The sequence below is a fragment of the Oncorhynchus gorbuscha genome, linkage group LG07 (genome assembly GCF_021184085.1).
Source record: "Oncorhynchus gorbuscha isolate QuinsamMale2020 ecotype Even-year linkage group LG07, OgorEven_v1.0, whole genome shotgun sequence".
In the NCBI taxonomy this organism is placed as follows: domain Eukaryota; kingdom Metazoa; phylum Chordata; class Actinopteri; order Salmoniformes; family Salmonidae; genus Oncorhynchus; species Oncorhynchus gorbuscha.
Genome location: NC_060179.1, coordinates 41,239,245 through 41,256,697, shown reverse-complemented (window position 1 = coordinate 41,256,697; position 17,453 = coordinate 41,239,245). Strand labels below are relative to the sequence as shown.

General features: G+C 45.3%; 1 protein-coding gene across 1 annotated transcript in view; it reads right to left on the bottom strand.

Annotated features, from left to right (window-relative positions):
• Positions 1 to 13,057: 13,057 nt before the first annotated feature.
• The window catches only part of LOC124039857, a 129,849-nt gene continuing 125,453 nt past the window's right edge, over positions 13,058 to 17,453 (bottom strand). The window contains exon 17 of the mRNA XM_046356330.1: positions 13,058 to 17,403. Within this exon, the coding sequence (XP_046212286.1) occupies positions 17,146 to 17,403 (258 nt within the window). The 3' untranslated portion in view covers positions 13,058 to 17,145. The remainder of the gene's footprint in view (positions 17,404 to 17,453) is intronic.

The following is a 17,453-nucleotide window of genomic DNA, read 5'->3' as shown; positions in this document are numbered from 1 at the left end:
TAATATACCAGGGTGTATGTATACTGTATCTAAGAAAGTAATACAAAGTGTTTATTATATAGTAAGCTGTTAGTAGCACATGTGGCTCACCTTAATAATTTGGTCCCTTTTCCCCTCATAATTTAACCTACTGTTCTGACTTGGTGGTGCACATGTAGCCTATAGCCTGAAATGTCATCATCAAATATTGTGAGAGCTTTCATTGTCTGCTTATACCCTTTATTTATTCTACGGTTCTGACTTTGTGTACAGGGAGAATGTAAGATGTAATGTAATGTAAGAATATCCCATGTTCTGAATTCTGGCGCTGTTACATTTCAAAAGTGCTGAACTAATAGTTACATTGAATTTTTTATTTGATTTTATTTCACCTTTATTTAACCAGGTAGGCTAGTTGAGAACAAGTTCTCATTTGCAACTGCGACCTGGCCAAAATAAAGCATAGCAGTGTGAACAGACAACACAGAGTTACACATGGAGTAAACAATTAACAAGTCAATAACACAGTAGAAAAATGGGCAGTCTATATACAATGTGTGCAAAAGGCATGAGGAGGTAGGCGAATAATACAATTTTGCAGATTAACACTGGAGTGATAAATGATCAGATGGTCATGTACAGGTAGAGATATTGGTGTGCAAAAGAGCAGAAAAGTAAATAAATAAAAAACAGTATAAAAACAGTATGGGGATGAGGTAGGTGAAAATGGGTGGGCTATTTACCAATAGACTATGTACAGCTGCAGCGATCGGTTAGCTGCTCGGATAGCTGATGTTTGAAGTTGGTGAGGGAGATAAAAGTCTCCAACTTCAGCAATTTTTGCAGTTCGTTCCAGTCACAGGCAGCAGAGTACTGGAACGAAAGGCGGCCAAATGAGGTGTTTGCTTTAGGGATGATCAGTGAGATACACCTGCTGGAGCGCGTGCTACGGATGGGTGTTGCCATCATGACCAGTGAACTGAGATAAGGCGGAGCTTTACCTAGCATGGACTTGTAGATGACCTGGAGCCAGTGGGTCTGGCGACGAATATGTAGTGAGGGCCAGCCGACTAGAGCATACAAGTCGCAGTGGTGGGTGGTATAAGGTGCTTTAGTGACAAAACAGATGGCACTGTGATAGACTGCATCCAGTTTGCTGAGTAGAGTGTTGGAAGTCATTTTGTAGATGTCATCGCCGAAGTCGAGGATCGGTAGGATAGTCAGTTTTACTAGGGTAAGCTTGGCGGCGTGAGTGAATGAGGCTTTGTTGCGGAATAGAAAGCCGACTCTTGATTTGATTTTCGATTGGAGATGTTTGATGTGAGTCTGGAAGGAGAGTTTGCAGTCTAGCCAGACACCTAGGTACTTATAGGTGTCCACATATACTGTACGTCCATCCTAGATCGCTCATTAATGTCTTAATCAAAATGACAGATTGCCTCTCATCCGCTCGTTGTCCCCTTATTCCATAGTTTGTACATCTGAATTGTCACATTTGTTTAAGCAAGTCAGCCATATCATGCCAAGAGTCTGCAAAGTTGTCATCAAGGCAAAGGGTGGCTATTTGAAGAATCTCAAATATGAAGGAAAAAGGAAACCTCACATTGCTCTTGATAGTATCACTGATCTTTAATAAACTTACGTATCGGCCTCACGGCCTTCATCGGAGAAGTGTGAGGTTTCATTTTTTCATATTTGTTCAACTGTTACCATACACCTGCAAAAAAGATTGCTCAGATGTGCAAGGGCCTTTTGAATTAAGAATCTCAAATATGAAATATATTTTGATTTGTTTAAACCTTTTTTGGTTTCTACATGATTCCATATGTGTTATTTCATAGTTTTGATGTCTTCACTATTATTCTGCAATGTAGAAAATAGTAAAAATAAAGAAAAACCCTTGAATGAGTAGGTGTTCTAAAACTTTTGATCGGTCATGTATGTTTTTTTTTTAAAGGTAGTAAATGGGGCTGAATGAATTGTTTCACTGCCAGACAAGGGTCTGCTGATAGCCAGGTGTAACAGTGGTAAGGTGTTGGGACTGCTGTTTAGGACTGCTGTTAGGACTTATGTAGGCCCTAACAGTTTGTGGGCACCGTTTGTCACCTTTATAGTGACAAATGTACTTTTTAGTGTTGTGTTGTGTAGTGGCTTTGCTGGCATATATCTAAGAGTTGGCCCCACCAAGATTTACATGCTAAAATTGCCAATGTCTTAACACTACCCTTAACCAAACCCTCAACCAATGTTCCTTCTACATTTACATTTACATTTAAGTCATTTAGCAGACGCTCTTATCCAGAGCATGCAGCTCACCTCGGACTGCCCAGCAGAAGAAATAGGAGCCCCTAAAGAGAAGCACAAGATCGAACTCAACTTTCTACAGTTTCTCCTTTAGTTATTAACACTATCAAAGTGTCGCTCTACTGTGGCAAATGTGATCGAGCCAACACAATATTAGCCACTTTTAAAGTAATATTGTCACGCCTTGGTCATTGTATTTTGTGTTTTTGTTATATGTTTGGGTAGGCCAGGGTGTGACATGGGTTTATATGTTGTGTTTCGTATTGGGGTTTGTATTATTTGGGATCGCGGCTGATTAGGGGTGTTGTTAGGCTTGGCTGCCTGAGGCGATTCTCAATTAGAGTCAGGTGCTTATCGTTGTCTCTGATTGGGAACCGTATTTAGGCAGCCTGAGTTTCGCTTTGTATTTCTTGGGTGAATGTACCTGTCTCTATGTTGTAGTCACCAGATAGGCTGTAATTAGTTTCACGTTCCGTTCTGTTGTTTTTGTATTTAGTTTCAGTTATTTCATGTACCGCGTTTTTTCATTCTTTAAAGTCATGAGTAACCAACACGCTGCATTTCGGTCCGACTCTCTTCTTTCAACAGACGAACACCGTTACAAATATACCGAAACAAAACCAAATATGCAAGATTTAGTATGTAAAACTAACTGTGCAAGACATGTTCTTGGTAGGCAGAGCGCATTGGAGTAGGATTCTATTGCAATGATAGAAACGACTCAGGCCCCTATTCTACACAGACCAGTGCACCATACCCAATCAAATCAAATCAAATCAAATGTATTTATATAGCCCTTCGTACATCAGCTGATATCTCAAAGTGCTGTACAGAAACCCAGCCTAAAACCCCAAACAGCAAGCAATGCAGGTGTAGAAGCACAGTGGCTAGGAAAAACTCCCTAGAAAGGCCAAAACTTAGGAAGAAACCTAGAGAGGAACCAGGCTATGTGGGGTGGCCAGTCCTCTTCTGGCTGTGCCGGGTGGAGATTATAACAGAACATGGCCAAGATGTTGTAATGTTCATAAATGACCAGCATGGTCGAATAATAATAAGGCAGAACAGTTGAAACTGGAGCAGCAGCATGGTCAGGTGGACTGGGGACAGCAAGGAGTCATCATGTCAGGTAGTCCTGGGGCATGGTCCTAGGGCTCAGGTCCTCCGAGAGAGAGAAAGAAAGAGAGGAGAGAATTAGAGAATGCACACACACAGGATACCGAATAGGACAGGAGAAGTACTCCAGATATAACAAACTGACCCTAGCCCCCCGACACATAAACTACTGCAGCATAAATACTGGAGGCTGAGACAGGAGGGGTCAGGAGACACTGTGGCCCCATCTGAGGACACCTCCGGACAGGGCCAAACAGGAAGGATATAACCCAACCCACTTTGCCAAAGCACAGCCCCCACCCCACTAGAGGGATATCTTCAACCACCAACTTACCATCCTGAGACAAGGCTGAGTATAGGCCACAAAGATCTCCGCCACGGCACAACCCAAAGGGGGGGCGCCAACCCAGACAGGATGACCACATCAGTGAATCAACCCACTCAGGTGACGCACCCCCTCCAGGGACGGCATGAGAGAGCCCCAGTAAGCCAGTGACTCAGCCCCTGTAATAGGGTTAGAGGCAGAGAATCCCAGTGGAAATCAGAGTTGTAGTAGGTCTATATGCAAATACCCATTGCCATATATGGATCTGTGCCATTCCCTTTGAACTGTACTGTCTTTAGCTACAGTATTTTGAGACAGTATTGAATAAGCTATGTAGCCAATAGGCAGAGCATAGCATAATTAGCATAAAATAGCATAAAAAACATGGAACGAACACCACTTATTGGCTGCTGCTGTAGGCTGAATGATAGAACAGCTATTTCTGTCATGCAGGTGATAGAGGACCCAAAAGCGACTTAACAGAAACAGAGTTTATTCAAGTCCAAACAGGGAATAACAGAAATCCTCTAGTCTGTAGAGGGGAATAACAAGAGAAGCGGCCACAGACTGTAGGTCGCTTCGGGTAGGCGCAGGCCGTAGTTGACAGAGACACCTGCTCACACGCAGCATCTGATGAAGGCAAAAAAACACGACAGGACAGGGCGAAACACAATCACAGCACGGTGAATACTAAACAAGGAACCGACAGGACAGGAACGGAACACAAAGGAATAAATAGGGACTCCAATCAGGGGAAAGGATCGGGAACAGGTGTGGGAAGACTAAATGATGATTAGGGGAATAGGAACAGCTGGGAGCAGGAACGGAACGATAGAGAGAAGAGAGAGCGAGAGAGTGAGAGAGGGAGGGGGAGAGAGAGGGATAGAAAGAGGGAAAGAACCTAATAAGACCAGCAGAGGGAAACGAATAGAATGGGGAGCACAGGGACAAGACATGATAATAAATGACAAACATGACAGTACCCCCCACTCACCGAGCGCCTCCTGGCGCACTCGAGGAGGAATCCTGGCGGCAACGGAGGAAATCATCGATGAGTGAACGGTCCAGCACGTCCCGAGACGGAACCCAACTCCTCTCCTCAGGACCGTAACCCTCCCAATCCACTAAGTATTGGTGACCCCGTCCCCGAGAACGCATGTCCATGATCTTATGTACCTTGTAAATAGGTGCGCTCTCGACAAGGACGGGAGGGGGAGGGAAGACGAACGGGGGTGCGAAGAAAGGGCTTAACACAGGAGACATGGAAGACAGGATGGACGCGACGAAGATGTCGCGGAAGAAGCAGTCGCACAGCGACAGGATTGACGACCTGGGAGACACGGAACGGACCAATGAACCGCGGAGTCAATTTACGAGAAGCTGTCGTAAGAGGAAGGTTGCGAGTGGAAAGCCACACTCTCTGGCCGCAACAATACCTTGGACTCTTAATCCTGCGTTTATTGGCGGCTCTCACCGTCTGTGCCCTGTAACGGCAAAGTGCAGACCTCACCCTCCTCCAGGTGCGCTCACAACGTTGGACAAACGCTTGAGCGGAGGGAACGCTGGACTCGGCAAGCTGGGATGAGAACAGAGGAGGCTGGTAACCCAGACTACTCTGAAACGGAGATAACCCGGTAGCAGACGAAGGAAGCGAATTGTGAGCGTATTCTGCCCAGGGGAGCTGTTCTGCCCAAGACGCAGGGTTTCTGAAAGAAAGACTGCGTAGTATGCGACCAATCGTCTGATTGGCCCTCTCTGCTTGACCGTTAGACTGGGGATGAAACCCGGAAGAGAGACTGACGGACGCACCAATCAAACGACAGAACTCCCTCCAAAACTGTGACGTGAATTGCGGGCCTCTGTCTGAAACGGCGTCTAACGGGAGGCCATGAATTCTGAATACATTCTCAATAATGATTTGTGCCGTCTCCTTAGCGGAAGGAAGTTTAGCGAGGGGAATGAAATGTGCCGCCTTAGAGAACCTATCGACAACCGTAAGAATCACAGTCTTCCCCGCAGACAAAGGCAGACCGGTAATGAAGTCTAAGGCGATGTGAGACCATGGTCGAGAAGGAATGGGAGCGGTCTGAGACGACCGGCAGGAGGAGAGTTACCCGACTTAGTCTGCGCGCAGTCCGAACAAGCAGCCACGAAACGGCGCGTGTCACGCTCCTGAGTCGGCCACCAAAAGCGCTGGCGAATAGACGCAAGAGTGCCTCGAACACCGGGATGACCAGCTAACTTGGCAGAGTGAGCCCACTGAAGAACAGCCAGACGAGTGGAAACAGGAACGAAAAGGAGGTTACTAGGACAAGCGCGCGGCGACGCAGTGTGCGTGAGTGCTTGCTTAACCTGTCTTTCAATTCCCCAGACTGTTAACCCGACAACACGCCCATAAGGAAGAATCCCCTCGGGATCAGTAGAAGCCACAGAAGAACTAAACAGACGGGATAAGGCATCAGGCTTGGTGTTCTTGCTACCCGGACGGTAAGAAATCACAAACTCGAAACGAGCGAAAAACAACGCCCAACGAGCTTGACGGGCATTAAGTCGTTTGGCAGAACGGATGTACTCAAGGTTCTTATGGTCTGTCCAAACGACAAAGGAACGGTCGCCCCCTCCAACCACTGTCGCCATTCGCCTAGGGCTAAGCGGATGGCGAGCAGTTCACGGTTACCCACATCATAGTTGCGCTCAGATGGCGACAGGCGATGAGAAAAATAAGCGCAAGGATGAACCTTATCGTCAGACTGGAAGCGCTGGGATAGAATGGCTCCCACGCCTACCTCTGAAGCGTCAACCTCGACAATGAATTGTCTAGTGACGTCAGGAGTAACGAGGATAGGAGCGGACGTAAAACGTTCTTTTAGAAGATCAAAAGCTCCCTGGGCGGAACCGGACCACTTAAAACACGTCTTGACAGAAGTAAGAGCTGTGAGAGGGGCAGCAACTTGACCGAAATTACGAATGAAACGCCGATAGAAATTAGCGAAACCTAAAAAGCGCTGCAACTCGACACGTGACCTTGGAACGGGCCAATCACTGACAGCTTGGACCTTAGCGGAATCCATCTGAATGCCTTCAGCGGAAATAACGGAACCGAGAAAAGTAACGGAGGAGACATGAAAAGAGCACTTCTCAGCCTTAACGTAGAGACAATTCTCTAAAAGGCGCTGTAGAACACGTCGAACGTGCTGAACATGAATCTCGAGTGACGGAGAAAAAATCAGGATATCGTCAAGATAGACAAAAACAAAGATGTTCAGCATGTCTCTCAGAACATCATTAACTAATGCCTGAAAAACAGCTGGCGCATTGGCGAGACCGAACGGCAGAACCCGGTACTCAAAATGCCCTAACGGAGTGTTAAACGCCGTTTTCCACTCGTCCCCCTCTCTGATGCGCACGAGATGGTAAGCGTTACGAAGGTCCAACTTAGTAAAGCACCTGGCTCCCTGCAGAATCTCGAAGGCTGATGACATAAGGGGAAGCGGATAACGATTCTTAACCGTTATGTCATTCAGCCCTCGATAATCCACGCAGGGGCGCAGAGTACCGTCCTTCTTCTTAACAAAAAAGAACCCCGCCCCGGCCGGAGAAGAAGAAGGCACTATGGTACCGGCGTCAAGAGACACAGACAAATAATCCTCGAGAGCCTTACGTTCGGGAGCCGACAGAGAGTATAGTCTACCTCGAGGAGGAGTGGTCCCCGGAAGGAGATCAATACTACAATCATACGACCGGTGAGGAGGAAGGGAGTTGGCTCGGGACCGACTGAAGACCGTGCGCAGATCATGATATTCCTCCGGCACTCCTGTCAAATCGCCAGGTTCCTCCTGAGAAGTAGGGACAGAAGAAACGGGAGGGATGGCAGACATTAAACACTTCACATGACAAGAAACGTTCCAGGATAGGATAGAATTACTAGACCAATTAATAGAAGGATTATGACATACTAGCCAGGGATGACCCAAAACAACAGGTGTAAACGGTGAACGGAAAATCAAAAAAGAAATAGTCTCACTGTGGTTACCAGATACTGTGAGAGTTAAAGGTAGTGTCTCAAATTTGATACTGGGAAGATGACTACCATCTAAGGCAAACATGGGCGTAGGCTTGTCTAACGGTCTGAAAGGAATGTTATGTTTCCGAACCCATGCTTCGTCCATGAAACAACCCTCAGCCCCAGAGTCAATCAAGGCACTGCATGTAGCACCCGAACCGGTCCAGCGTAGATGGACCGACATAGTAGTACAAGATCTAGATGAAGAGACCTGAGTAGTAGCGCTCACCAGTAGCCCTCCGCTTACTGATGGGCTCTGGCCTCTTACTGGACATGAATTAACAAAATGTCCAGCAACTCCGCAATAGAGGCACAGGCGGTTGGTGATCCTCCGTTCCCTCTCCTTAGTCGAGATGCGAATCCCTCCCAGCTGCATGGGCTCAGTCTCAAAGCCAGAGGAGGGAGATGGTTGCGATGCGGAGCAGGGAAACACCGTTGATGCGAGCTCTCTTCCACGAGCCCGGTGACGAAGATCTACCCGTCGTTCTATGCGGATGGCGAGAGCAATCAAAGAGTCCACATCTGAAGGAACCTCCCGGGAGAGAATCTCATCCTTAACCACTGCGTGGAGTCCCTCCAGAAAACGAGCGAGCAGCGCCGGCTCGTTCCACTCACTAGAGGCAGCAAGAGTGCGAAACTCAATAGAATAATCCGTTATGGACCGTTCACCTTGGCATAAGGAAGCCAGGGCCCTAGAAGCCTCCCTACCAAAAACTGAACGGTCAAAAACCCGAATCATCTCCTCTTTAAAGTTCTGGAACTTGTTAGAGCAATCAGCCCTTGCCTCCCAGATAGCTGTGCCCCATTCTCGAGCCCGGCCAGTAAGGAGTGAAATGACGTAAGCAACCCGAGCTCTCTCTCTAGAGTATGTGTTGGGTTGGAGAGAGAACACAATCTCACACTGCGTGAGAAAGGAGCGGCACTCAGTGGGCTGCCCGGAGTAGCAAGGTGGGTTATTAACCCTAGGTTCTGGAGGCTCGGCAGGCCAGGAAGTAACAGGTGGCACGAGACGTAGACTCTGGAACTGTCCAGAGAGGTCGGAAACCTGAGCGGCCAGGTTCTCCACGGCATGGCGAGCAGCAGACAATTCCTGCTCGTGTCTGCCGAGCATAGCTCCTTGGATCTTGACGGCAGTGTAACGAGCGTCTGAAGTCGCTGGGTCCATTCCTTGGTCGGTTCCTTCTGTCATGCAGGTGATAGAGGACCCAAAAGCGACTTAACAGAAACAGAGTTTATTCAAGTCCAAACAGGGAATAACAGAAATCCTCTAGTCTGTAGAGGGGAATAACAAGAGAAGCGGCCACAGACTGTAGGTCGCTTCGGGTAGGCGCAGGCCGTAGTTGACAGAGACACCTGCTCACACGCAGCATCTGATGAAGGCAAAAAAACACGACAGGACAGGGCGAAACACAATCACAGCACGGTGAATACTAAACAAGGAACCGACAGGACAGGAACGGAACACAAAGGAATAAATAGGGACTCCAATCAGGGGAAAGGATCGGGAACAGGTGTGGGAAGACTAAATGATGATTAGGGGAATAGGAACAGCTGGGAGCAGGAACGGAACGATAGAGAGAAGAGAGAGCGAGAGAGTGAGAGAGGGAGGGGGAGAGAGAGGGATAGAAAGAGGGAAAGAACCTAATAAGACCAGCAGAGGGAAACGAATAGAATGGGGAGCACAGGGACAAGACATGATAATAAATGACAAACATGACAATTTCCATGTTAAAATGTTATGGGATGCGTTTTTCTCCATTATTTTTTTTACGGTAGGCCTCTCTGGTAGGCCTTCATTATGATCAAATAGCCACAGTATCCTACTTGGCCACTGTTAAAACTGTAACTTAAAGTGGGTACAGCGTCAGTGTTCACAGTAAACGCTCGGCGGAAGTTGTACAGAATTTTCACAAGTTGAAATTTAAGCTCAGCAGACCTGAAATTTGCTCAGTGCCGAAAACATTTTGAGGGAACACTGCCATTAAACCTAACCTAATTTTAATAAATTCTGAAATGAAATCTTGGTTTGGCCAACAGGACACTAGATCACCTACTCCAGACAGTATTGTCAGTGGAGGATGAGAAAGACTGACAAGTGACACACAGTGTTTGATTTGTTTGATTTGCTGCCAGTGATGGGAAGGACTCACTCAAAAACCCAGCTGCTTTTCTGAAGGGAAAGTAAAATGAAACAGGTGTGCCCGAGAGAGGCGTCATGCCCATAGGGGGCACGTGCCCCCTCAGATTTTGTTTAGCATACACGTGTAAAATTGCAAATTAATTTGATCAAGCTATGTAGCCTATTGATTCCTTCTTGATGAATAAATAAGACAAAAATTGCCTTTCTCTGGGGCCCAGTTGGTAGAGCATGGTACTTGCAACACCAGGGTTGTGCGTTTGATTCCCATGTGGGACAAGCATGAAAAATGTATGTACTCACTACTGTAAGTCGCTCTGGATAAGAGTGTCTGCTAAATTACTTAAATGAAATGTTTTGTTGCTTCTCAGTAATACTAGCCACCTAGCAATTTTATTAACAAATCTACATGTATTTTATATTTTATATTCTTTTAAGTAGCCACACTTTGCCTTGGTGACAGCTTTGCACACTCTTGGCATTCTCTCAACCAGCTTCATGAGGAATGCTTTTCCAACAGGAGTTACCACGTATGCTGAGCACTTGTTGGCTGATTTTCCTTCACTCTGCAATCCAACTCATCCATAACCATCTCAATTGGGCTGAAGTCGGGTGATTGTGGAGGCAAGGTCATCTGATGCAGCACTCCATCACTCTCCTTCTTGGTCAAATAGCCCTTACACAGCCTGGATGTGTGTTGGGTCATTGTCCTGTTGAAAACAGATGATTGTCCCACTAAGCACAAACCAGATGGGATGGAGTATCGCTGCAGAATGCTGTGGTAGCCATGCTGGTTAAGTGTGCCTTGAATTCTAAATAAATCATTGACAGGGTTACCGGCAAAGCACCCCCACACCATCACACCTCCTGCTCCATGCTTCACAGTGGGAACCACGCATGCGGAGATCATGGTGGTTGGAACCAAAAATGTCACATTTGGACTCATCTGACCAAAGGACAGATTTCCACCGGTCTAATGTCCATTGCTCGTGTTTCTTGACCCAAGCAAATCTCTTCTTATTATCAGTGTCCTTTAGTAGTGGTGTCTTTGCAACAATTGGGCCATGAAGGCCTGATTCATGCAGTCTCCTCTGAACAATTGATGTTGACATGTGTATGTAACTTGAACTCTGTGAAGCATTTATTTGGGCTGCAATTTCTGAGGCTGGTAACTCTAATGAACTTGTCCTCTGCAGCAGCGGTAACTCTGGGCCATCCTTTCCTGTGGCGGTCCTCGTGAGAGTCAGTTTCAATATAGTGATTGATGGTTTTTGCGACTGCACATGAAGAAACTTTCAAAGTTCTTGAATTTTTTCCGTATTGACTGACTTTCATGTCTTAAAGTAATGATGGAATGTCACTTCTCTTAGCTTATTTGAGCTGTTCTTGCCATAATATGGACTTGATCTTTTATCAAATAGGGCTGTCTTCTGTATACCCCCCCCCCCTCCACCTTGTCACAACACAATTGATTGGCTCAAACTCATTAAGAATAAAATAAATCCCACCTATTAACTTTTAACAAGGTACAGCTATTAATTAAAATACATTCCAGGTGATTACCCTATGAAGCTGGTTGAGAGGATGCCAAGAGTGTGCAAAGCTGCCATCAAAGAAAATGGTGGCTACTTTGAAGAATCTCAAATATAAAATATATATCCTCACGTACTTCGTTCCCCATCTAAAATAATTGGGGCATGACACCCTTGTCTGACATTGCTGCTTAAATGTGTGACATCATGCCAAAGACCTCGATCACTGTGATATTGTTATTCAAAAGTGATACGTGTTTAAAAGGTCAGTGACGGACACACACACATAGCTGTGAAGGATACTAATGGCATCATGATCATGTCTTACCCACTTTATACTTAAGCAATAAGACCCGAGGAGGTGTGGTATATGGCCAAGATATGATGCAACGCGGAGTGCCTGGACATATATCCCTTAGCCGTGTTATATTGGCCATATATCACAAACGCCTGAGGTGCCTTATTGCTATTATAAACTGGTTACCAACATAATTAGAGCAGTACAAGTAATTGTTTTATCATATCCATGGTATATGGTCTGATATACCATGGCTGTCAGCCAATCAGCATTCAGGGATTGACCCACCCAGTTTATAATCAATGTTTAATTCCCTTTTGAAATGACAGGTGCAAACAGTCTGGCTCCATGTGCGGTGGTATATTATTTTACGTAGTTTGACTTTGATATTTGACAAAAGAAAGAAATGCAAAGACTTGAGTCACTTTTTGGAACACTTTTATTTTTCCTTTATGCTTCCCAAAAGAAAAGCTCCTATACAAACAATGTTTTCTTACAGAGGTGAGGTTTTAACTGGTGGTGGACATGTGTACATGTTATGCAGGTGAATGAGGACCCAAAAGCGACTTGGCGAAAACAGAGTCTTTATTCCAGTAAAGGAAATAGGCAATACTCCTAGACAAATCGGAGCAGAAAACAAAACATAAAAAACTAATTCCACTCGTAGTGACGAGGACAGGCTGGAGACTCGACCATAAACTGTAGGTTGCCTCGGGAAGGCACCGACCGTAGCAGACTCAGACCCCTGCTCACACGCAGCATCTGAGGGAAACAAGACACGACAGGGCGAGACAAAGACACAGCACGGCGAACAATATACAAGGATCCGACAGGACAGAAACGGAAAACAAGGGGAGAAATAGGGACTCTAATCAGAGGACAAGATAGGGAACAGGTGTGGAAAGACTAAATGAGTGAGTAGGAGAATGAGGAACAGCTGGGAGCAGGAACGGAACGATAGAGAGAGGAGAGAGAGGGAGGGAGAGAGAGAGGGATAGAAAAAGGGAACGAACCTAATAAGACCAGCAGGGGGAAACGAACAGAAGGGAAAGCATAATGACAAGACAATATAAGACAAAACATGACAGTACAGCTAAAATGAGTAAAACAATTCAAGTAAAAACATTTTAAATGTCTCTCATTGGCAGCATTCTAAGAAAACTGAAATGAGTCAGAACCCCACTGTAGTGTATTATATCACAGTTTTGAAAGCGTTGGTGTGGTGTCTACAACACATCAGCATAAAACAGCATTAAATACATTGACTTTATTCAGCTTCATAAAACAAAAAAACATGACAATGAACTGAAGGACAAAAATTTTGTTCTGTATATTAACCATTCATTAAATACACTAAACATAATACAAAGGAAAGCAGACCATAATAATATTATCACATGTCACATTCATAAGTGCTTGCTGGGAATGGGTTGAACATACAGTAACACCTAGGCTTTCATTTCAGTATCATAGAGCGAACACTTGTTGGGAGCTAGTGGTTTCAATGCAAACCAGTACTATGGAGACCCTGCAGCTGCTCTGTGATGATGTCAGAGGGGCAGAGTGGGCATAGAGAGCTCGCGGAGGTTGAACCTGAGGCTAGTCCCGGCTATCATACTGCTTTATAACAGATTCTATACCGTATGCCTCTCTCCCTCATGGTTAGTGCCTGGGACACAGGAAACAGGGCATGTATTGCATAGACCCTATGATATGAACAAATAGTGTGTGAGAGATGAGATTTTCAGTTGTTCACCTGTTGATTGAACAACACAATGTCCCTTTGTATGTAAAAGGCCCTCAGTCCTTACCCTGTTCCCTCCAATGTCCGAGGGGACATGTCATTCTGTGGTTAGACTACCCTGGCAACATATGCCACCAGTGTCAAACACTATCGATAAATACAAGTACCAAGCAGTAATATCACAGCTGTAACATCGTTACAATACAATTAAAGGTACAATACAATCATCAGTTATAGTAACAATAAACACATACAGTACATAGTACTGGTCCTTCTGTAGCTCAGTTGGTAGAGCATGGCGCTTGTAACGCCAGGGTAGTGGGTTCGATCCCCGGGACCACCCATACGTAGAATGTATGCACACATGACTGTAAGTCGCTTTGGATGAAAGCGTCTGCTAAATGGCATATATTATTATATTATATATTATTATTATTATTATTATTATTATTATTATTATTATTATCAGTTATCTGATAAAGGCAGCTTCCTAAAAGAATAGTGAGATGATGACAGAGACAGAGGGCAGAACAAACTGACAATATCAGTGACAGAGGGAAAGTGAAGTGATGCGAGAGGGGAGGAGGAGTGGAGGGGAGAAGAGATCATGGAAAAGGAAGGAGAATAATTTGAAAATGACTGAGGTGAGATAGGAAAAGACGAAAGGCAAAATACACCATGCTAAACTTAGACATAACATTCAATTATCTGTACTAAAATTGTACAAAACAACATTTCCAGCAAGGTAAGTAAAGTTAATGGACACAGCTGGATAAACCGTTGCTGCTTTAAAACATCACATGAATGCACTGGCTAGACCATTATCCTCAGCCACATTCCTTAAATAGGCTCCTTAGTAGAACAGCAGGTCAGCCAGGTTGCAGCATGCTGCATTCAATGACATTCACAAACTTACAGCAGAACAGAAACACATCTCCTCAGATACACACACACACACACACACACACACACACACACACACACACACACACACACACACACACACACACACACACACACACACACACACACACACACACACACACACACACACACACACACACACACACACACACACACACACACACACACACACACACACACACACACACACACATAGCTCAGCAGTGCTCCATATCTAGATACACCCTAAAAAGCTTGTGCAGTGCAGGTGCAGCAATGTTATGGCTGAAAGGTAACTGAATGTCCTGCTAAACAGCTCTCTCTGCTGGTACGATGCTGGCATTACAGCTGTTCAAGGCCGACATTTGAAAGCCCGAGTAGCTTGAAACTGAAGGTATGTCATGAAATAGTTATGTTGATTATTTTTCTTTACATTGACTGAGGATATGGTATGGATATGCTTCCATACATATTCTGTCAGTAAATGTCTTGCTGCTTCCCCCGTCTATTAGCCTACAAGGCCCTCCTCACGCATTTCACACGTTACACATACACCCACTACATTATTCCATATGTCTGTTTTTCATGTAGCAACAACAGCAAAACATTACTCTGTGACAACATCAACAAATACCTTCAAAGTGAATCATGCTACCAATTTAAAGAAGAATGCCTCTCTCATTCTCTTCAGAATACTTCAGGCCAGGGAGTTGAAATAATGATGGGAATTTGATTATGGTATTGTCCCACCTCGCCAGATCTCCTTTCTCAATCTCATCATTGTTTGATAGATACATAGGCATTTAGACAATACTCAAGATTGTGCTGGTGCCTTTGTTGACCCTTTACATACAGAATACTATGTAAAAACACATGATTATCATAGGTCACTTTCAGGACATTTAAATACAGGGAATGTATAATATCAACTCTGTATGTTTATTTTATGCATATTCACCAGGATATATTGTAAAACGACATATATAATGTATCATACAATATAAGCATAATATAGTAGTTGGCAGGTTATTAGAAAACATATGCCATAGGTTTACTATAATAACACTTATGTATAATGACACTTGTAACAGTACACAGGAGGAGGGGGAGAATGTCCAACATCAACAGGTTATTGTAAAATGCTGTACAAATATTGAAAAAACAAGTACATTCAGGGTCTGCCTGGTGAGTGTTAAAACAGGTCTTATAAACGAGTGATTACACAGGGAGTAACAGGGAAGACATGTCAATACAACAGGATTAGTACAAAGACAACATAACCCAAACATTTTTTTTCCCCAAGAATAAGAAAAAGGCAGAGCTCGATGCAGGCATGCTGAGAAAAAACAACATTCACGCACAGAGTAGTAAAAAGAAGCCTGCTGCAAGACAAAGCTAAAGCAACTGGCTAGGTAGGAGGGTTAACAACTGTTATTAAAGGGGCAATCTGCAGTTTTGAACAATAACATAGTGATTACCCTACCACTGATTCGGTAAACAGCTGAGGGATGAGGCTGGCGTTTTGAGGCTATACCATGTTTGTTTACAATTACATTGTTTACATACAAAGGAGTTAAACAAGTTTATATTTTGGGTTGAACTAAGCTCATGAGGCATCGATAGTTTTATTCTTCAAAAATCAATGGGCATATATATTAATCGCAGATTGTCCCTTTAAGGAAAAGCAATTAAGAAACCATGGGCCTCTCTTGCTGAGAGGATTATTAAGTACAATTACATTTTTTTTTACTCGTGTGTAGCTGTACAGTAGTAAACTAGTGTGGCTCAAATGACATCAACCACTCTGACAGCCCATTTGGAATAGATGGTAGAGAGGGGGCCACAGTTACCCCCTCTCTGAGACAGAGAATGTGAGAACAGGGGAGCAGAGAGAGAGGGGGCAGAGATTGGAGCGGTTTGAAGTCATGAGAGCACAGTCTCTCGCCCTGACTTGGGCCAGGAGGGAGAGCTGCAACTGAGCCTCCATTGCGGATCCGGGTGTGTAGTGCACTGCCATTCTGATACACTAGAGCCACCTTGTTGCCATCACATTTGCCCCAAAGAAGAGTTCAGGAGCTGCAAGTACCCTTGTCGTTAGGCTCCCTCATGTATGTGGACACACACAGATGTCATGGAAAAAAAGGGAATAGCAATGCAATGAGTCGTGGATCTAGCTCCTGTTACTACAGTATTACAGTACTGTAACACATGTTCAAATCAATAGCACAGTCATCTGAGACTTAATGTGTCAAAAGTGTAAACATGTTTGGTCCCAAATCAGAGGAAAACATTTCAAGAAAAAAGGCTGGAGGAGGGGTTTGTGGAAGAGGTGCCCTGAAAGAAAAGGAAAGAAAAAGATGCTGGATGGGAGTCCTTGTACGGCGGTGATACTGCTTACGGGAGGAACCTCTGTCTTACCATACGGCATGGTACCGTCTATTAACATATGCAGCAAGCTTTCGCTGGAATACCTTCTTTCCAAGCTGCATGACCTCTCCAACGCTCCTCCCTCCCTCCCTCCTGCCCCAACGCACCACTGGCATTGGCCAGTCATAGGATCTGCACCGCTGCACCTCCCCTATTGGCCGAGGAGATCGGGGGTGCCGGGTGGGGGCATGGTGTATACAGTACACTCTCACCACTCTCCTTTTCAAGCTCTTATAAGCCCCCTCCACTGGATTTCAAATAAAAACTTGCGCAGGGAGACAAACCTGCCACGTCATCACCACCCGGCTCCCCGCCCTGCCTCACTTCTTGATGGCCTGGCGGTAGCTGTATCTCTGGGCCTCGGTGTGCTTGGAGCCTTTTCCCATGCCACTGCAGCCCACCGGCTCCTTGGTGCTGCTGCCCTGGGAGGCCTGGCTGAAGTCCTGCAGCGTGGGGCTGGAATGGGCGCGCTGCAGCCCGTTGTCCTCCAGGATCTGAACCTCGAATACGGACAGGTCATCCTCGCCGCAGCGGATCTTGTTCCGCAGCAGCATGGCGTAGGTACCGTAGCGTGTTTTCTACGTGACAGAAGAGTGAGGGGATGGAGGCAGAAGGAGACAGAGGGAGA